The sequence below is a fragment of the Hemibagrus wyckioides genome, linkage group LG02 (genome assembly GCF_019097595.1).
Source record: "Hemibagrus wyckioides isolate EC202008001 linkage group LG02, SWU_Hwy_1.0, whole genome shotgun sequence".
Classification (NCBI taxonomy): Eukaryota; Metazoa; Chordata; class Actinopteri; order Siluriformes; family Bagridae; genus Hemibagrus; species Hemibagrus wyckioides.
The window spans coordinates 18,597,292-18,619,459 of NC_080711.1; the positions used below are offsets into that span (position 1 = coordinate 18,597,292).

Sequence of the window (22,168 nt, forward strand, 5' to 3'; positions counted from 1 at the left end):
ATGTGTCGTCTTGCCTCGCGCTGCAGTCTTGTGTCGCTGTCCTGTTCCGCTAGTGCTGAAAAGGTGCGAGCCGCTTCTCCAGCAATGGGCCCGCCTCTCTCCTCACGCGCCGTGCTCTGATTGGTCAATGTCAGTGTCCTCGTGCGGCAATAGACTGAGCTAATGAGAAAGACTTTATACGGGTTTAGACTAAATAAAGACACTTCCGTAATGTGAGAAACTATTAAACTCTTTTAAACCAAGTGCAAAAAAAACGAAACAGCATAAATACAGTCAGTAACTAAAAGTTATAGAACAAATAAAACTGAAACTAATAATACTAATACACTAAATGATTCATATGTGCGTAATCAATTTTGATAAATAACCACTCTCAAAGAATTTTTGTAAATTAAAAAAAAATAATAATTTCGATAGAATTATATTCGGCTAATTTTTATAAAAATGTCTGTTTTATTTAAATGCGTTTTTATAGCCACTCTCAAAAAATGCACTTGTTATTGAGATAACGACGAATTTCTATTGCGCTTTTTATTTAGTGATCCTGAGTGATTTTTTTATGTCTTAAATAGAAAATAAATATTTCAGTCTTTCGTTTAAAATAAAACAAACAAACAAACAAAAACACATCAGAACAAAACCAGCAAATTACAACAGACAGCTCAGGGTGATATTATGTCGACTCGCGTGTCGCCGTTAACCAATCAGAGCGCTGAGTGAGGTAGGGAGGCGGAGCTATTCCTGAAAAGAGGTGGGAAGTGTAATAGCGCAATCGGAGCAGCAGTAGAGAGACACACAGCGCGAAGATGGCGACCCGGGTAAGACACAGAGCTCACCTCTAAATGTAACATCAGTGTTATGATTGAAATCTGTTTACAGAAATATGTGCCTAGTGTGACTGCTTGTGTTTGAGGGCGAGCGGAAGGTCATTCCTGAGCGCGCGGATGTGGAGGAACGACATGAGGTGTTGTTCTCTGCAGCTCGGATGATAGGAACGGAAGTGCGGTTATTAAATGCACATCAATGCTGTTCGCATTAATGACCTTTTTTAAATAGTGTTGCTTTGGTGTTGTCAATGTTATTGTTAATTGTGTGTGTGTGTGTGTGTGAGTGTGTGTGTGTCCATCTGCAACCTAAATCAGGCGATGCTGCTGCATTATCGTCGCGCGCGCTTGACATTTTGTGCTGATAACGTCACATATTGAGCCTAATTAATTATGAACAATTATTGATCAATTATTCATTCACAGTTTGCTTAAAGAGATGACTCTGTCCCAAACTAACGCCCTAAACTGTGTGTCACCTATTCTGCACACTATCAATGGGGATTGGGACACAACCTGAGTCAACAAATCCCTATTATGTAATCCTGTTTTACTGAACATTGTTGTGTGTGTGTGGTGTGTGTGTGTGTGTGTGTGTTTAATAACAGATCAGTAGGTGTGTGTGAGTGTTAAGTGGATTTCACCATAACATGATCCAGTCCTGTGATTCATGTCAGTTACCAGGGAGAGAAAGTGCCTAATAATTAACGATTATGCCTCCATTTCTCAAAGGATTCACGTTTAATCCTGCGTTACAGTGAGCCATTTTACATTTCGTAGCTGTATTTTGTAACCCGCTTCCCAATAATGTGTTCGTCATGTCAGACTGTGTAGTGATGATCCTCTGACGATAGACTTAGGATTAAAGGGACTCGTAATTTTTACATCATTTATAGAAAAATGTTTCAATGTGAGTGTGATGTTAAGGATAGTTTATTGGATTTTGTTGAGCACTGCCTTCCATGCAGTTAGTAAAACAAAAATAAATAGTGACCTTAGTGCTGATTTTGCTTTACAAACAAAAATCCGCACGAATTCTTTAGTCGTGATGCGCCGGTTGATGTTGACACAAGAACCTTGTAATTATCTTTAATTATAGGTCTTCCTCATCTAACCAGACACGGAGAACACACATTGTCCCTGAGACTTTTACTATAAGAACAATTTATTTTGTTTTGTACATGTGTGTGAGGGACTCATACATTGTGACAAATAATAATCTTATACTAATAATCTTTTAGTCTAAAAGGCCCTTGAGCAAGGCCCTTAACCCTCTCTGCTCCAGGGGTGCTGTATCATGGCTGACCCTGCGCTCTGACCCCAAGGATGGGATATGCGAAGAATGAATTTCACTGTGCAGTAATGTATATGTGACAAATAAAGGCTATTTCTGCTATTTCTATTTCTGTGTCTGTGCTGGATGTTTGGACAGCTTGTCAATCAAATAATCCCTGCCTCTAGCTAATGATGATGTCACGGTGCAGGACGTAGGGCCAAAGTCATCACACAACTGTTTTTGGTGAAGACTGATGATCATCAAAATAAGCATTTATAAAGTTTCGGTTCTTTATTGTCATTGTTAGTAATACACAAAGAATTGTGTGTGTGTTACAGTAAAAAAAAAAAAGCCAAATCATTTATTTTCTACAAACTGCAGGGTTTGTCTCAGCTGATCGATGCACTGTTTCTCATTTCAGCACTTTGTGTGTGTGTGTGTGTGATAGACTGGAAAAACCTGCATGCAGAAAATGCAGACACTGTCAGTGTCCCACAGCTCAGACTATGGAAAATACACAACAGTACTACAAAACGGTGCAGCCATTCAAATATCCATCTAAACAAACATAGCAGTAAACACATCTAAACTACAGTAGGTAGCTATACAGCCTTCTAGGCAATATGGCCAAAAATACGCAGACACATGAGCATTGCAGCTGTATATGCTTGTTGATCTTTCGGCTGCTCCCTACATGTGTAAGGAGTCGCCACAGCAGACCAACTGGTCCACACATCAACTTGGCACAGGTTTTACACCAGATGCCTTTCCTGCCACAACCCTCCCATTTTATCCGGGCTTGGGCCCGGCACTACATCTAGTGGCTGGGGTCGGGCACTGGCTGGGAATCAAACCCAGGCCTTCCGCATGATGGTGAGAAATCTACCACTGATCCACCAGTGCCCAGCTGTATATGCTTGTTAAACACACCAAATCTGGCAAAACTGTTTGTCTTTCTGGAGCCTGCTTTATGCACAGGATTATTGTCATGCTGGAGCAGGTTTGGGCCACACTGTTTCAGTGAAGAGAAATTGTGATGCTAGAGCATACACCAATCAGCCATGAAATTAAATCCACTAGGTCTATGTCCCCCTGTTGCCACCAAAACAGCTCTGACCCATCAAGGCATGGACAAGACAAGACCTCTGATGGTGTGCTGTAGCATCTGGTACAAGGTCAAGGACAGACCTCCATGGAACTGACTTGTTTTTGTCATCTGTTTGATTGGATTGAGATCTGGGGAATTTGGAGGCCAAGTGAAATCTCTGTGTTGTTCCTCAAATCATTCCTGATCTATTTTTGCAGTGTGACAAAAGTACTATCTAAGTACTAAGTACTACCCTCCTGAAAGAATCCACTGCTTTTTAGTGGTGTACTTGCTCTGCAACATCCACATGAATGCCAGTGCACAAGATTTCCCAGCAGAACATTGCCCAGAGTATCACACTGCCTTTTCCTGCTTGCCTTTTTTCCATTGTGCATCCTGGTGCCATCTCTTCCTTTTGTAAGCAACCCACACATACCCAGCTGTCCATATGATGTGAAAGAAAATGTGATTCATCAGACCAGGCCACCTTTTTCCATTGCTCCATGATCCAGTTCTGATGCTCACATGCCCAGTGTAGGCGCTTTTGGCAGTGTACAGGGGTCAGCATGGGCACGCTGACCGGTCTGCAGTGACGCAGCCCAAAACACAGCAAGCTGTCATGCAGTGTTCTAACACCTTTGTGTCAAGGCCAGCATTAAGTTTTTTCAGAGATTTGTGCTACAGTAGCTCTTCTGTGGGATCAGACCAGATGGGCCAGCCTTCACCCCCCACAAACAACAATGAGATTTGGGCACAATGACCCTGCTGGTTCACTGGTTGTCCTTCCTTGGACCATTTTTGGTAGGTACTAACTACTGCATACCTGGAAGATCTACCAGTTGCTAGAAGATGATCTGATCCAGTTGTCTAGCCATCACTCAGATCCTTACACTTGCCCATTCTTTACATCAACTTTGAGAACTGACTCTACACTTGCTGCCTGGTTATATCCCACCCTTTAACAGGTACCATCACCTATCAGTGGTTTATTTTGCACGTCATTATGGTAACAGTTTAGAATATGGGTGTGATGTTCAACAGTCCACAAACTTTGGTTGTACAGTGTGTCTACACAACACAACCATCCTGTGTACAGAGCGATAAAGAAAATGATTCAAACAATCACACTATATAATAATCAGCTATGAAATGGCCTAAATCTCAAATTCTGATCTCTAAATCCTAACCCTAAAGCCGTAACCTGAACTTCTACAGTCTAACCACAGATCCTAAACCCTAAATTTATTCCCAGAACTCAAAAATTTTGCTTTAAACGTAATTCCTTGCACGTAAACCTAAGCCTACACTCATTCTTAATCCTAAACATTCACCTGGTTCCTCTTAAGGTTTCTTCCTCGTATCATCTCAGTGAGTTTTTCCTTACCACTGTCTTCGCAGGCTTACTCATTAGAGATGAAACAGGGATAAAATAGTAACTTTAATTTAAGCTTTATATATATATATTTTCCTTCTCTGTTTCTATCCTTCTGTGAAGCTGCTTTGAGACAATGTCCACTGTTAAAAGCGCTATGCAAATAAATTGAATTGAACCTTAACCCCTTACTATAGATCATACAGTATAATATAGATCATATGCTGTAGATCATAAACACCAGCCCTTTGGATTGTTTAAAACCTAAAGATTTTTTTTTATTATTCTTAGTTCAGATTATTTTAAAACATTCCCTTTTTAAAAGTGAACAGATACGTCTCATCTCACATAACCCTCATGAACAGCTCCATAGCAGGTTTTTTTTTTGTAGATCTTTATTACATACATTTATTCATTAACTGTTAATAAAGACATGTATAACGATGTTTGCTTACAAAACACAGAACTGAATCTGTCTGATCTTTTTATTATGATTATTATTTTTTATGTCATTCTCTGTTCCACCGGTTTGCTTGCATTGGTCCTCAAGGTGGTTATATTTTTTAAGGTATGTATGAGTAATTAGATGCTAGTGCTTAGTGTTTGAGACTGTAGTGCTTACTCCTGGTTAGCTTTAACCTTGTAGAGACCTGAACACTGCTGGATTCATCATCAATATTATAAGAGAGAGAGAGAGAGAGAGATAGTATAGGGCTTATAGGGTGGTGCAGGGGAGTGATAGGGGTTGTGAAGGGATGCAGATTGGCCAGTTGCCAATACTGCACCAAGTCCATCTCATGGGATTTCTGGCAATTCTGCCTTAATGACTTTCCTCTTCCTCAGCTCACAAAATATGCTTCCATCCATCCAAATGTCACTCGATCAATTAGTGTATATCTTAGGATAGGTGAAAGTGCATTTCCATCATCATTTAAAAGAGTGCAATCATACAGATACAGAGCCATCACACATAAACCAAAACCTTATTTATCTTATTTGGCATGATATTGTGAAAGAAGTTTACACACACACACACCCACACACAGACACACACACTATACACTGCAGTACTGATGATTTGAGGCAAAACCAGGATCAAACACCCAAATATTGGAATAAATGGAAAATAGTTTACTACAAGCCCAACCCCACATTGCATTAACACCACATTGCGGATCCATTTGATTGGTGGATATTCTGCTTTATCTGCCTTATAAACCTTTATTTTCTTCATATTCTCATTTTTGTACATAAAACTACTAAGTACTAAGTGTGCTGAAAAGATGTCCAGTATGAACATATTATGAATAAGGGTTTTGGAATGAGCACAGTTCGGGGAGGTGCATTATACTTTAGGGCAGCAGTTTTCAATTTTATCACCGAAGGCCCAGTGTGGTTCCAGCCAAATAGCAGTCAGACTGGATAAATTATTGGAGATTAAAATGAATCGATTAAGCTAGTGGAAACTGCATGTGACTCCTGCATGGTTAAAATGAAGGATTGCCACCATACTGGCTCTTTGTGGATAAGATTGAAGACTCCTGCCTTAGGATATTTAGGTCTCGTTAGATCATTTTCTCATTTGTAGATCAATCATTGGTCATTACAGGCAACATGTAAATCAAGGACAGAGGGATGGCATCATAATGATAACACAAATTTTTAGAAAATGTAAAACATCAGACCCTTTATTCAGCACTTTGTAGAAGCTCCTTTGGCAACCAATAAAGCTTTGAGTCTTTCTGGGTCAGTCCTTACATGCTTTGCACACCTGGATTTGGGCCGTTTGTCTAAGTCTTCCTAACAGATCATCTGAAGCTTAATCAGGTAAGATGAGAAGCATCTGTGATCAGTCATCTTTATGTCTCTCCATAGATAGGGAAAGTGTGGCTATTCAGAGACTTTGTGTCGTTGTTGTGTGCACTTTGGAGCAGGTCTTCTTCAAGGGCTGTTTTCTTCAATTCTGACCTGTCTTTCTGTCCCTGCCACTGAGAAGCACCCACATTGCACAATGCTTTCATCACCATGCTTCATCATAGGGATGCTATTTACAAGTTGATGAGCCAAACCTGGAATTTGCCAGACCTCACCCCAAAATTTTCTGTCTCATCAGTCCAGAGAGTCTTTTTCCTCAGGAGTCCTTTAAGTGCCTGCCATATGCCTTTTAATCAGCAGTGATTTCTGTCTACCAACTACAACATAAAAGCCTGATTGATGGATTATTGCTGGTTGCCCTTTCAGCAGTTACTCCCATCTCTGCAGAGGATTTCTGAAGCTCTATTAGAGTGGCCAATGAGCTTCTTGGTCATTTTGCCACAAGTGGAGTTTTAGAGATGTCTTAAGATAACCGAAGCAAACAGTTCGGTTTGAAGTAGCTAACGATTTGTTTCCTTGGAATCTGAACATCAGAAATGCTTCTTGAAAAGGTTTTCTAGTACGAAGTTAGGATGCAGTGCTGCTGCTGGTGAAAATGGAGTCTTTGGGGCTTTCTAGAGTCTATTCTGAACTCATAGATGTGGAAGAGGGCAGATAGGCTTGAGTAGTCGTTCAATATAGATGAGGATGGCTATAAGAAACGAGGACGAAACCCATGTTATTATATTGATACCAAAAAAAGCTCACCTACTCACCCTTTCCACATCATTCACTCTCTTTGCTTTGTGTGTCGCTCTCAGACTATGCAAGCGGCGCGATGCCCTACTGACGAGCTGTCATTAACAAACTGCGCAGTGGTGAATGAGAAGGACCTGCAGTCTGGACAGTGAGTATTATGTAATATATCAAAACATCTTTTATGAAACAGAGGATCGATACAGTATGTAGACTGAAGAAGGCATTCAAATAGCCAAAATTTGCTGAATTCTTTACGTATAAAGGTATCTTTAAAAAATGAGCATTGAAGTAAAGTTAAAAAGCACCAATTTAAGAAGTAGCTGAAAAAACATTAGAACAATAAAGAGATTAGTTGCTAGTATCTGCTATTTTGGAGGGAGATTGTGAGTCAGCACCATTGAGTAACCTATGATTATTACAAAGCCCTCCAAGCATGTCTGAAAACATTGACACCGGATACTCTTCTCAGAAATACTAAATAAACATTTTAGTTTTTAGATCTGTTCCAGTTCCTGCTTTAGTAGTCTCTGTGTACGTTGTTAATATAGAAACCAAACCTATTCGACTAAGCACATCAATATATAAAATGGTGATGCGCCTGAAAGACAAAACTGTTGTCAGAGCTGTTGTAATATAAAGTTAATCAACACCGTGTGACCAATCAGAATTGAGAATTCATCAGTACTGTGATCACTTTAATTGCGGGCAGCACATGATGATCCTGAGCCCGGGTCCGTGTGTGGATTTTCTCCCTGGACGTCTGTTGGGTTCTCTGGTTTCTTCCCATCTCCCAAAAACATGCTATAGATTGACTAGTTACACTAAAGTCTCCCTGTTTATACTTGGTGCCCAGGTGTATTCCCACCTTGTGCCTAGTGTTTCCGAGATATTCTCCGGATCCCCCGTTACCCTGACCATCATGGGTTACTAAAGAGGAATAAATGAATGAATGAATTAGTGATTGTGTGACATCTTTCTGCAGGCATGTGAGTGTTAAAACCACTCCAAACCACAAGTTTGTGTTCACAGTCAAGGGTCATCACACGGTAACACCTGGAGCTATAGCATTCAGCTTACCACAGGTACACATCAACACACACACATGCACTGTGTTCTTGGGGTTGCATTCAGAGTTGAGACGATGATTTAAATCCTAAATTGAGCATTTCAGACCTCAGTCATAACTACTCACAGTGAGCATTAGTCAGGATAGACAGACTATTTTAACTGTATTTGTTTGCGAGGATCACAGTATTAAGACCAGGAACCATGTCACAGTAATAATTATGTTTTGGTGAACTGGGAAATACCTTTTAAAGGCCAACATTAAATACATACCGTATATATGACACAAATTATGAATAGTATCTCTGTAAAGTCAAGGACAAGCATCTTAATCAGAGACATTGCTTATGTGGAAGATCTGTTATTAAAATTAGAAAACAACATTTAACTAAAGCGGGTGTTTAGTGGTTCAGATGTTGGACTACTGCTCCAAAGGTTGTGAGTTTGAGTCCCAGGTCCACCAACCTGCCACTGCTGGGCCCTTGAGCAAGGCCCCTTGACCCTCAGTTGTATAAAATGAGAAAAAATCGCTTTAGAAAAGGGTGCCTGCCATATGATGTGCTAATGACATGCAGGTAGTTTGTGTAATCTTAATTAGATGCATAACCTGACTCTGAATACGAGTAACTTTCCTCACATTTTGGCTTAACTTGTAGACTGAGGTCACCGACTCTGAATATAGTCTTCACTGTAAACCTTTTCATCTGTTCATATAAAAGCTCAGGGCAGTGACACTGTGCTTTATCTCTCTGACAGAGGAAATGGGCCGGACTCTCTATTGGACAGGAAGTGGAAGGTGTGAATAATAATCAACCAATTCTTGGTTTAGAGTACTTTCCATCTATCATGTTAAAAAGTGTTCATTTCTCCCCTGTTTTTAGTATCAAACTATAACTTTGACAAATCAAAGCAGTGCATCGGTGCAATGATGATCGAGATCGACTTCCTGCAAAAGAAAAGCACCGACTCATCTCCATATGATTCGGACAAAATGGCGAGTGAATTCATTCAGCAGTTCAATAACCAGGCCTTCACCGTGGGACAGCAGGTACAAAATGTTTCATAGAGTTCCTTAATTATTTGACATAATTTATTCATTATTTATATATTGCATGGTAATAAATACGCTAATAGTCAAACTTATTTGATTCTCTAAAATCTATTTATTACAGCAATTAATTATGCGTATATAATTGTAATTATTAATCGGAGAGTTAATTTAATTGTATTGATCTATTACTGAGTCTTTCAGGCTTCAATTTTTCAGTCTCTCTTGTGATAAATTCAGCGTAGCAATGAAGAGACCACGAAGCTGAACGCATCTTATTACAGACAAACCCCTTCAAAACCCCGAAGCATTAACAACACATTAGTTTTAATGCACAGATTAATGACACAATAACGAGAAGAAGATGTAAAGTGTAATCAGAGGAGGCCTTTTGGCTCAGATCAATATAATAATAATTATCAGGAACATGTTTAGTGCAGAGATAACAGGAAATGAAAGGAAGGTCTTGTGACAGTAAATATTCACTGTAAGGGGTTTGGGTGTATGGTAAAGCATGGTGAGTTTCATTTCAATAAATAAATAAATAAATATATCATGAACTTCAGTATTAATAAACCGCAAATTAGCAAATATTAATAAAGTTAGGTGTCATATGTACTAATTATCCTCTGTTTAATTGTTGACAAAGTGCACACACAAGTTGACTAATGTTAACTGAATCCATTACAGTAAGTTAGGAAATGTTCCAAATGTTTGTCATAATGTGGATTTAATTCAGTTTATTGCTGGTGAGAATGATCAGCAAAAAGTGATTTTTTTATGCTTAATAGTTTAAAAAAATCAATTGATAACAGTGTTAATTACTTTGGTAATGTTATTAAATTATGTGTTAAAAATTGTCAGTTAAGGGAAGCTGTAAATAAACTAGTATTTATTATTATTATCATTATTATTAGTAGTAGTAGTAGTAATTGAACGTAACATAAACAGTTCAGTATTGAACATGCTGATTGTGTGTGTGTGTGTGTGTGTAGTTGGTGTTTAGTTTCTGTGATAAACTCTTTGGCCTGATGGTGAAGGACATTGAAGCAATGGATGCAAGCATACTGAAAGGAGAGACAGCAACTGGAAAGAAACAAAAGGTATATCTATCTATCTATCTATCTATCTATCTATCTATCTATCTATCTATCTATCTATCTATCTATCTATCTATCTATCTATCTATCTATCTATCTATCTATCTATCCATCCATCTATCTGTCTATCTATTTATCTATCTGTTTTCTTTGCATTGAAATAAAAATATTTTATCCAAATCAAATCCTTTCCATTTTAAACATAATCATTAAATTTAAACAATTTAATAAAACCAACTACATTATTATTTCATAATTATTATCTTTATTATTATTAGCTTTACTTGAGCACAATCACTTCAGCTCTTTTTCTCTTGTTTTTCTATCAGATTGAGATTGGTCTGTTGGTGGGAAACAGTCAGGTGATCTTTGAGAAAGCAGAGAATTCCTCCCTTACACTCGTTGGTAAGATTCGCTTTATGAAATAGGTTTAAAACATCTGCTTGAATCTCACACACTGAATTATATTTCCTATTTCTCCATTTTTTTCCGTACATCAGGAAAAGCCAAAACCAAAGAGGCACGTCAGACGATTATTAATCCAGACTGGAACTTTGAGCGCATGGGTATCGGTGGCCTGGATAAAGAGTTCTCAGATATCTTCAGGAGAGCATTTGCCTCGCGAGTCTTTCCTCCTGACATAGTGGAACAGATGGGTACAGAAAATCCTCTTACCTTTCAGCTCCTCCTGTATTTTTCGCTAGTTCACCATTCTGTCCTGTGAATCCTAAAATCCACGACTACTAAAAATAGCGGTGTCCTGTCATTTATCACTTTTCTATGGATTTTTTTTTTCTTATGAGCAATTAGGAAGTAAACCGAACACGTACCAAAACAAAACAAGTTTGTGTCACTGCACACTGATTGTCTTTTCCTCCACACTGTTTACCTGTTCTGTCAGGATGCAGGTGCTTTCACGGGAACAGAATCCAGACCCAAATGCAGAGATGGAAGACAGATTGGGGTTTTATTAATAAAATAACTAAACTGGGAAAACACTAGGAGTAAAACTAAGGCAACAAAAATACAAACACAAGATCCAGGGAAACTCAAAAAACACAGAGAACAGAAACTAAAAACCAGGATACAAAATCCAGGTAACAAAAGGGCAAGGACTCAGCAACAACAACAAACACAAAACAGCAGGAATATGTAAGGGAGATCGTTAGAGACACATAAGGATATGTAGGATAAGGATAAGGATAATGCAGAGGCAGGAAAAGGATAAAGATGGGAAGGGTGAGAACTCAGCACATGGCACAGGACATAACACTCTAGAACGCCGTCTGGCATTGCGGCAGAGAACTGTCCGAGTCGTCCAGGATATGTTTAGTTTTGAGTGTGTTTGGTCCATCTCACTCTCTGCAGGATGTAAGCATGTTAAAGGCATCCTCCTCTTTGGTCCTCCCGGCTGTGGTAAGACTCTGATGGCAAGGCAGATCGGTAAGATGTTGAACGCCCGCGAGCCGAAAGTCGTGAACGGACCAGAGATTCTCAATAAGTATGTCGGAGAGTCCGAGGCCAACATCAGGAAACTGTTTGCTGATGCTGAGGAGGAGCAGAAGAGGGTAGGTAACACGCAAAACATCAGGCAGTTAACTTCTAAGGTTCTATCACTGAGAGAATATTCTTAGATTTTTCCTTTCTGGGATGGAGCCTTAATCTTGATTTGATTGTCTTTTCTCTCTCTCACTTTGTGTATGTGTGTGTGTGTGTGTGTGGTAGTTGGGTGCGAACAGCGGGCTGCATATTATCATCTTCGATGAGTTGGATGCCATCTGTAAGCAGCGTGGTACAGGAGCAAGTAGCACAGGAGTCCATGACACTGTGGTCAATCAGCTGCTATCTAAAATTGACGGTGTGGAGCAACTCAACAATATCCTCGTTATAGGTATACAACACTACACACACAAACACACCAAAAATCAAACACTACACTACAGTGGGCATTACTCTTCATTCACTTCACTATACGCTGAAGACAGTAAAGAAGCTTTCTGTCCGTCTTGTATATTACTGTGCAGGGAATAAAGTCATTATATTTCATCTTTAAACCCTCATTGAACATCAGCGGCTTAAAACTCACTACTGTACGTGTCTCACTTCTCATATGTGTCTGTTGTTCTTGTACAGGAATGACTAACAGACCTGATCTAATAGACGATGCTCTGATGAGACCTGGAAGATTTGAGGTGAAAATGGAGATCGGTAAGATAAGATAAAATAATAGAATCCTTATAATACTTCTTATTTTTATTATAATGTAGAATAACAATAAAATTTTCCGTCTGTGACAAATGACAATAGTTTTTCTTTTCATTGCGGGACTGAGGAACTTCATTCCAGTAGGCGGTCACACTAGTATCTTCACTAAGGTGGTCATTCTCTCATTCCCATAGGTCTGCCCGATGAAAAGGGTCGTGTCCAGATCCTGAGCATTCACACGTCTAAAATGCGTGAGTTTAACCTGCTAGCGACTGATGTGGATTTGAAGGAACTGGCAGCTGAAACGAAGAACTACAGCGGTGCTGAACTGGAGGGATTAGTGAGAGCTGCTCAGTCAACCGCCATGAACCGACACATCAAGGTTAATAACAGAGGAGCACAATATAGCATAGTGACCCTATAAGATACACAAAGCAAGAGCTGAACTCGACAGAAGAGTCTCATAAATAACGAATAAAACATGTAACATTCCTTACTTTATAGCAGCTATACAGTCATTTCCTCACCAGCATCAGCTTTTTTTGCCTCTCTTGAGGTTAAAAAGACTTTTCCTAGTTCCTGCTTTACCTCTGGCTGTTACAAAGATCCAACACTGGAGACTCCTTCTAAAAATACTACTACTAAAATACTACTAAAAAATTGAACAATCACACATCTGCTTAATATCTGCTTATGTGGCACTGTTGAAGTTGCAACTATAGAAATTATATTATAGTCAAATGAAAATAAATATAAATCCCTAATTCATCCTGCACCTGTAAATGTAGATAGTTGTATTTGGGAATTTTGAGAATGGTGCTGCTAAGTTATAGTTTTGCGCCACGAGACTATATATTGTCATAACCGCTTCTTTTATGTCCAAGCTAAATATTTGTCCAGCAATTATCTGATATCTGAGCCACATTTAACGAGTTGTGCAATCATCTCTAATCATATGTGCAACAATTCTGGACCATGAGGTAAATTACACAGCAGTTGTGGCTGTGGGTCACCTGAGGGTGCTCTGTCCTTCTTGTTCTCACTGGAGTATGTATAATGATGAGTGTGTGTGTGTGTGTGTGTGTGTTTAGGCCACAGCCACAGTGGAAGTAGACCTGGAGAAAGCTGAGAAGCTGCAGGTGTGCAGAGCCGATTTTATGGGCTCGCTCAACAACGACATCAAACCTGTGAGTAAGATGCAGCAGCATTACGACTCCTGCTTCTGTTCTCCTCTTCTCGCTCAGTGTGCATTAGTTAGTTTTTTCCGACCTCGATTTTGTCTGCTTGTTCCAGGCGTTTGGTACGAACCAGGAGGATTACGCAAGCTATATCATGAACGGCATTATTAAATGGGGCGATCCTGTGAGTCACATACTGGATGACGGAGAGCTACTTGTTCAACAAACCAAGAACAGCGACAGAACTCCGCTGGTGGCCGTGCTGCTCGAAGGTCAGGATAAATCACATAAATATCTTCTTCTTCTTTTGGCTGTTCCCTTCAGGGGTGGCCACAGCGAATCATCTCTCTCCACCTATCCCTATCTTCTGCATCCTCAACACTTGCACCCACTAGCTTCATATCCTCATTTATTCCATCCATACACCTCCTCTTTGGCCTTCCTCTTTGCCTCCTGCCTGGCAGCTCCATGTCCAACATTCTCCTACCAATATACTCACTCTCCCTCCTCTGAACATGTCCAAACCATCTTAACCTGGCCTCCATAACTTTGTCCCCCAAACGTCCAACATGAGCTGTCCCTCTGATGTACTTGTTCTAACCGTGTCACTCCCAAAGAGAACCTCAACATCATCAGCTCTGCTACCTCCAGCTCTGACTCCTGTCTCTTCCTCAGTTAAACTGCCTCTAAACCATACAGCATGGCCGGTGTCACCATTGTCTTGTACACCTTCCCCTTGATTCTCGCCGATATTTTTCTATCACACAGAACTCCCAACACCTTTCTCCACCCATTCCAACCTGCCTGCACTCGCTTCTTTACCTCTTATAACTCACATAAATATAAAATTATATATTAAGAAATATAAAAGAAAGTGGATCAACTAGTATTATTGTATGGTCTATGAAAGAGTTTTGAGTCAAGACGGTCAGTAATATTATCTAGTGTTAATTCTATTCTGAGTGGATTTACCACGTTAGCTAGATTATACTATATGTAGGATCATTCATCACCTTAGCCTGGACTTGACTCATTGTTCAGGTGTGAATGCATCCACGAATTTCCCCGATGAAGGACTATTTTTAATTCTGAGGCCAGGTGTTAGACACACCAGACACAACATGCTGTGACTGACTTCGTCCTTGTTTATAAACTAATGATAATAGCTGAGCCCAACCACCATCAGCTGACCTTTTATTGACATTCAAACTGATAAATAAATAAAACAGGCTGCACATTTGTTTGAAAGACAGACAGTTAAATATTTGATTAAGTCAGCTTTTATGCTCTGTACAGATTCACTAATAGACAAAATAACCAGGCTGACAGAAAATTTTTGTGTTTGTTGTTGATTTTTTGTGTCTGATATTCAGGTCCTCCTCACAGTGGGAAAACTGCGTTAGCTGCGAAAATCGCGGAAGATTCGCAGTTTCCCTTCATTAAGATCTGCAGCCCCGATAAGATGATCGGCCACTCCGAGATTTCAAAATGCCAAGCCATCAAAAAGGTCTGTTATTATCTGTAAACGAGTATAATAACAAATATTTGATCATTTTATGTACAATTCTTATGCAAGGAGCTGAAAGTGATTTAGGAATAAAATAAACATTAAATGTTTTTAGAGGAAATTTTTTTTTTAGAAAATAAGTTGATTACTAGATAGATACTTTATTCAACAAACAGAGGCCTTTGTGCCATATATCAGGCTGTGCATAGCAGAGGATGGTTTCAATCCATTGACCCTGCTCATAACACACCCCAGACGGGACTCGAACCCACAATCCCTGGCTTAGGAGGCCAGTGCCTTATCCATTAGGCCACTGGGGCACAATACAATTACTGAAGAAGCTTTATTGTCACTTTAACCACATATAGCTGACGCAGTACATCGTGAAATGAAACAACGTTTCTCCAGGACCTGGTGCTACAGAAACAGACAACAAAAAGTTCAAACTCAAAAAAACAACACAGAGCTAGGACCAAAGTTTTGTCCTAGCCACATAAAGTGCAGGTGCAAACAGAGCAAGGACAAGACAGTACAAAAACAATAAGTACAAAAAGACAACACAAAAACACAGGACACTTAGCGCAGAAAAAGAAAAAGAACGTGCAATGGAATGTAAAATGAAATTTTACTCTCTTCCTACATGGAACAATTTTTTTAATGTGTGTGTGTGTGTGTGTGCTTTACAACACAGATTTTTGATGATGCTTATAAATCCCAGCTCAGCTGTGTTGTGGTGGACGATATTGAACGCCTACTCGGTGAGTACCCTGCTTGTACGTTTGTATTGTGTTTTTTTTGTTCATTCTTTGCAAACTAATTTTCTGCTTAACAACCCACAGATTACGTTCCCATTGGCCCAAGATTCTCTAACCTGGTCCTCCAAGCATTACTGGTTTTACTAAAGAAACCACCGCCTCATGTGTGTATCACACTTTAATATTTAATGTGTGTATATATATATATATATATATATATATATATATATATATATATATACATACATAGAGAGAGAGAGAGAGAGGTTGGGTATAATGTGTATGTGAATAATGTGCAGGGCCGTAAGCTGCTAATCATCGGCACCACGAGTCGTAAAGACGTCCTGCAGGAGATGGAGATGCTCGACGCCTTCAGCACTACCATACATATCCCTAACATCAGCACCGGAGATCACCTGGTGGAGGCGCTAGAGGTCTTTCACTAACTTTACTCTGCTCTCAGGGTGGGAGGGATGTGACACTAGAGCACTAACAAGACTGAGACATTGCATGAGCACCAGAAAAAGCTTGTGGGTGGGAACTTGTGTAACAGCTAGTATAATATATACCTTGACAATTATATATGAAGTCATTTAGGTGTTAAAAAATATCTAATATAATATAATAATAAATAGTTGTATCATTTCCAGGTGGAACCTTCCCCAGGAATATTTTAAAGCACTTTATGAAAAGGTGAATCCAATGTAAACAAAATATATAGTCAAATAAAAATAGTTTAAAACCAGCTAACCAAATTTACTAATCAAAAAATAAATGCCATTTAACTAATGCCAATGAATTCAAATCCAACACACACCCAAAACAAGTTAACCTAATTAACATTGTTAACCTTCAGACCATTTATTTCTGTTTAATTCTACACAAAACAATTAACACATAAACATTTAAAAAATGAGTAATCCACACACACTATTCTTGAGCTTACTTGCAATTTTTCCACTATTTTTGGGGAAATCTCTGAGTGTGTGTCTGTAGGGTAGAGTAGAATGAAGTAAAATAGAATAGAGAGTACTTTATTAATTTGGTTTTTGGTATTTAGCCATTTGTTTGGAGTCTAAAATTAAATATTAACTATCCTTGTGATAGAAAAATGTAAAAATAAACCAACTTAATCCAGCTTTTACAAAAACGGCAACCAAATCTCTGAAAAAAAGGTACTAAAAAGTACTTTAATGACTGGTAAGGGTACAATAGATTGACATTTAGAGAGCAATAGAACAAAAATTTACCTTTTTTTCTAAATAAACACTAACAGTGGGGTAAAATCTGTGTGTGTGTGTGTGTGTAGTTGCTGGGCAGCTTCACGGATGCAGAGCGAGCGACTATCGCCCAGAAGGTGAAGGGAAAGCGAGTGTGGATTGGAATTAAGAAACTCCTCATGCTCATCGAGATGTCACTGCAGGTAATCTCATCTCATTTCTAAACAGTTATTAAACTTCACGAACCTGCTGTTGAGACCAGATGAGCAAATATCAAATGCAGAGACTGTACTGAGTTTAGTGCAGTGCTCTTGATGTATTGGTATGTGTGTTTATCTGCAGATGGACCAGGAGTACCGCGTCAGCAAATTCCTCACCCTGCTTCGGGATGAAGGGGCGTGAGTACTCGAAACATTTCTATTTTTATGTTATTTGGATTTTATTTCAATCTAATTTTCTCTAAAGCTGAAGAAATGATGCTAGGTTCACACATACAGGGATTTTAATCGCTGTACTATGAAATCTCCAGTAGGCGGTCTTAATACTCGTCGCCTTAGCAATACTGTTTATCAGAGTGTGTCGCAACTAGCATTGCATTTAACAGCGAATCGGTTTTCTTGTCGCTAAAATGAAACGTTCTGGAGGGAAATTTGGTTTGTGTATAAAATTCAGCAGTGTTTATCTGCATCATGTCACTAATTGAGAGTGAACAATCTCTGGTCGCTGCGAGTTGCTGTGTGTGTGAACTTAGCATTAATGGTACATATCTTTATTTGGTGGTGAGGTGGTCCTTGGCTGTATTAATTCTGACTATCAGCAGTACAGCAAGATAAGATAAGATAAGATAAGATAAGATAAGATAAGATTCCAAAGGAAATTTTTTTGCCAAAGACTGCTTCAGATTACACAAGAGAAATTAATATAAAATATATATATACACAAAACCTATACAAAATGTACACGAATTAAGCACTTTACACATGATATTATATTAATGTACATATTGTAAATATTGTGAATTGGGTTAGGGATCACAGTTAATTATTGTTTAATTATTTTTTCTTCACTGACTTAGCACTATTTTATTTTAGAATCTCACACACTATAGATTTTAATCAATACCATAAATGTTAGTAGAGAGAATATTTACGTAAAGAATTAAAGGTGCAATTTGTAATGTTCCAGCATCATGTCCAGTATTACCATTCAGTGGATCTTCATCAAGTTTCTGAGGTTTTTACTGAGGGACTCATAGGTGAAAAAAAAAAAGGCTTGTCAGTGTTTTCATCGTGATTCATCACTGTGCAAATATTTTGTGGAAAAATGACAGACTGCTCCTCTGGTTTGTTTTTGTAAATGTCATAATCATCAGGCTGGATGAGAGCAATCACATCCGAATTTAACATCTCCCTGCCTTCTGGTAAGACAACTAATCACAGCAAAGTTGTGCTTTTAGAATAGATATTATATAAATAGATGATTTATTTGTGATAAATACCGAGCGCTCGAGTGTTAAATGTAGTTACTTCTGCCTTCACATCGTCTCTGTAAACTTTCTTGTTCAACAGAAGATATTCAGTATTTAAACTGTGAAGCTGAGGAGTGAGACTGAAAATACTAAAATTTAGCATTTATTTAGCGCCGTATTTCTGTATTCACATCGTAACATACTCCAGTATATGTCAAAATGCTGTCTTTTATTCCAGAAAAAAACAAAACAAAACAGATTTTTTTACTCTGTGCAAGCCACGATGAACAAGATGAACATCTCCTTAACTCTTTTCCGCAGAGGCCTGTTTAATTCATTCATGTTCAGCATCAAAAGTCTTTGTCACCTTGCACTATCTATAGATAGATAGACAGACAGACAGACAGACAGACAGACAGACAGACAGATAGATAGATAGATAGATAGACAGACAGATAGGTAGATAGATACATAGTTAACAATATGAAGCTCATATGAAAGTAGACACTCAGAGCTCTAAGAATTTATAGTTTTTCAGTTCATCAGTATTTCTGATTTTCCCTAGCCTACTTCATAGAAAAGTTCCCAAAATAGTTTTTTTCCTCACAAATGTTTTTATCTTCAAAGTCAAAGTGATATCAAACCCATTTCTGCTCTCTGAGATGCCCCAAGTGCTCGATGATAAGCATGTAAAATTTGAAGGTGTTCATCTTCAACCACTAAAATTCTGTGTGAGGTTATCCAACAGAGGAAAAAGCACACTTCTCACACAGAAAGCCTAAATCCTGACTCAATTCGTATCAGACTTGCCTCTAGCGGTATAATAATTTATTTGTTTATACTGAAAATAAGTCCAATAAGTCGATTTCCAGTCCTGCTGGTGGAATGGAACAGTAATGTACTGATAAAAATGGTTAAAGAACGCCTCACCAGAGCAGCGTCCATATCTTTTACGTTGTAGTGAATAGAATTTAAATAGAAAAAATAGAGTTTTTAATCCTCTTATTATTTGCGATCATCCGTCATACAAGTAACTGGAGCAGCTTACTGTAATTGGTGACGGTGTTCATGAGCAACAGACACAAGAAACACAGGAAGTTGAATAAATAATGTCCTGACCTGATATACAGAAGAATACTTTCAACGCCGGTATCTAAAGAGACGCTCGATAACGTGTAACAGCGCAACCGTCTCGAAATTGTGGATGCCTAGGTTGATTTTTCTTTCTCCTCCTCTTTCTCATCAGAGATCGCGGCTTCTAAAAGGATCGAGCGGAGCCCCGACTCGCACCTCGTCTTTCTGCGCCCTTCGTCGTAACTCCTTCACACACACGCGCCACGGCGTCTCGTGCTTTGTGAGCTACTGTTCTAGATATTTAAAGAAAAAAAAAGATATAAAAAAGATATAAAGATGTACAAACTCATCACTATTGTGTATTTGTGTGTGTGTGTGTGAATGTGTCATATATATATATTTAGAGCTTCTATATCATGAACCTATTATGTGAAGTGCGTAGTTGTGTTGTAGCACACACTGACAAGGTACTGTTACATTTATGACTTTGAGTGTACACAGGGCTGTGTGTGTGTGTGTGTGTGTGTTAGAGCTTTAATCAAGACTGAAATGTTGACCTTTTATCAGACCTGACCTGGCCCCCAACACTAGATTCTGATCTAATCTGATCTAATCTGATCTAATCTGCATAAAGAGTCTTGGAAAAAAAATGTTTTAAATCAAAACCTGAGGTTAAAGGAGCAGAACTTAGCACTGACTCTTTTTTCATCTTTGTTATCATCAAACACAAAATGTTTCATGTTTAACGTAGATCTAAACACTTTTTACAAGTTACAAGAATCACAGATTTAGCTTGTGCTTTTATTGTCTAGCATCATAGATTCGAATCATGAGGCGTTCGCTAGCCGGCTGCTCTTCTGTGCAAACTTTAGCTAGCGATGTTAATGCATTAGATCCGGTTCACTCTCAGCTCTCGAAACTGTAATTGATGGGCTTAAGGTTTCTAGATAGACTAGACTGATGACTCTGAGCTTTTAAACAACGTGGTCAAACCCCCAACAGCACACATGTCCGATGTGTTACAGATCACCGTGTGTCAGAGTTCACAGGGCTTTTCATTTACATTTACATTTACAAATCCATTAAACTCAAATGTGCTCTCTGAGCTTTATTATGAAGCAAATGTCAGGGAAAAAGGGACAAAATGCAGGTCAAACGAATGGTTTGAACAGCCAACAAGCTCTAGTGTGTGTCTGTGTGCGTGTGTGCGTGTGTGTGTGTGTGTGTGTGTGCAGTACAACAGGAATTTTGACAAGTATAAAAATGAACATTCTGATCCATAATATATCTCTCCTTGTATTGCTCTATGTCCCTCACTCTTGAAATCCTAAATATGTGTGTGTGTGTGAGTGGGATTGTACCTTGTTTGTTGTGCATCAATATTGTTTAGTAATGATCAATGACGAGTTCTTTCTTTGGCTTGTGTACTGCTCAGTGATTAGTGCTTGAAGTTCACAGATGTAATGTCATGAATATTAATGAACTTTGTGAATATTAATGCTGTATTCCTGCAATAAACACGCACAGACACAAACCATGGATCGGTTATTCTCAGTTATTCTGGAGATTGGATTAACGTGGCTTAAAAGGTTCGAGTGGGTCGGGTAGGAAGTCTACAGGTGCAAACTGGGAATAAATAACCATGTTTACGGCAGAAATATTGTATCACCTCATTATAGTGATGAATCTTAAGGGCAGATCAACTGCAACCCTGATCAGGATCAAGCAGTTAATGAAGATAAAGGAATGTCTTTTATCTAGAAGAAGCCTAGATTTTTCTCACATATACATTACAGCACAGTGAAATTCTTTCTTTACATATCCCAGCTTTGGAAGGTGGTGTCAGAGAGCAGAGAGGGTTAAGGATCTTGCTCAAAGTTGTAACAGCAGTACCTAGGCTGTGCTGGGGCTTGAACCCCAACCTTCTGATCAGCAACTCAGAGCACTTGAGGTTTTATGTGTGTTTTTATTGATACCAAAAGTCAAAACGCAACAGCAGAAAGAAAGACAGTGCCATAAGAAATAAATAATTCATTGCATAAATCAATGAATCATGGAACCTTCAGCTTTATCCTGGTCAGGTTCATGGTGGAGCTGGATCCTGGGAGTGAGAGGCAGGAAGACTTTCTGGTCCACGGCATTGGTTGACTCCATTATTTTAAATCGATAGGCAATTTTTCATAGGCAGTACACCTACTACCAGTTTTTGGGGAGAGAGGAGAAACTGGAAACCCCGAAGGTAACCCACATGAACATGAGGAGAAAATGAGGATCATGAGAATCAGACCCGAGTCTCAAACTGGGATGCTGGAGGTGAGATGCAGCAACACACCACTTCTGACACAACTTACCTGACATCTGAAATTAAGATGGTGC

General features: G+C 38.9%; 1 protein-coding gene and 1 non-coding gene across 3 annotated transcripts; one reads left to right on the top strand and one right to left on the bottom strand.

Annotated features, from left to right (window-relative positions):
• The first annotated feature begins 745 nt into the window (after positions 1-745).
• On the top strand, positions 746-21,327 carry nsfa (N-ethylmaleimide-sensitive factor a). 2 transcript variants are annotated; one of them, XM_058403550.1, is made up of 22 exons: positions 746-818; positions 7,235-7,320; positions 8,155-8,254; positions 8,994-9,033; positions 9,119-9,285; positions 10,281-10,388; positions 10,715-10,790; positions 10,886-11,041; positions 11,754-11,953; positions 12,111-12,276; positions 12,519-12,593; positions 12,785-12,972; positions 13,682-13,777; positions 13,884-14,040; positions 15,142-15,275; positions 15,967-16,033; positions 16,115-16,194; positions 16,330-16,464; positions 17,340-17,453; positions 17,593-17,648; positions 18,623-18,670; positions 19,965-21,327. In XM_058403550.1, exons 1-21 carry the CDS (start codon positions 807-809, stop codon positions 18,651-18,653), a joined length of 2,244 nt encoding a protein of 747 aa, XP_058259533.1. In that variant the 5' UTR covers positions 746-806; the 3' UTR covers positions 18,654-18,670; positions 19,965-21,327. The 2 variants fall into 2 exon arrangements, with proteins under 2 accessions (XP_058259533.1, XP_058259538.1); XM_058403555.1 differs by lacking the exon at positions 18,623-18,670.
• Positions 15,523-15,595, bottom strand: trnar-ccu (transfer RNA arginine (anticodon CCU)). Its single transcript has one exon. It is a non-coding gene; the product is annotated as a tRNA-Arg (tRNA).
• Positions 21,328-22,168: the final 841 nt, after the last annotated feature.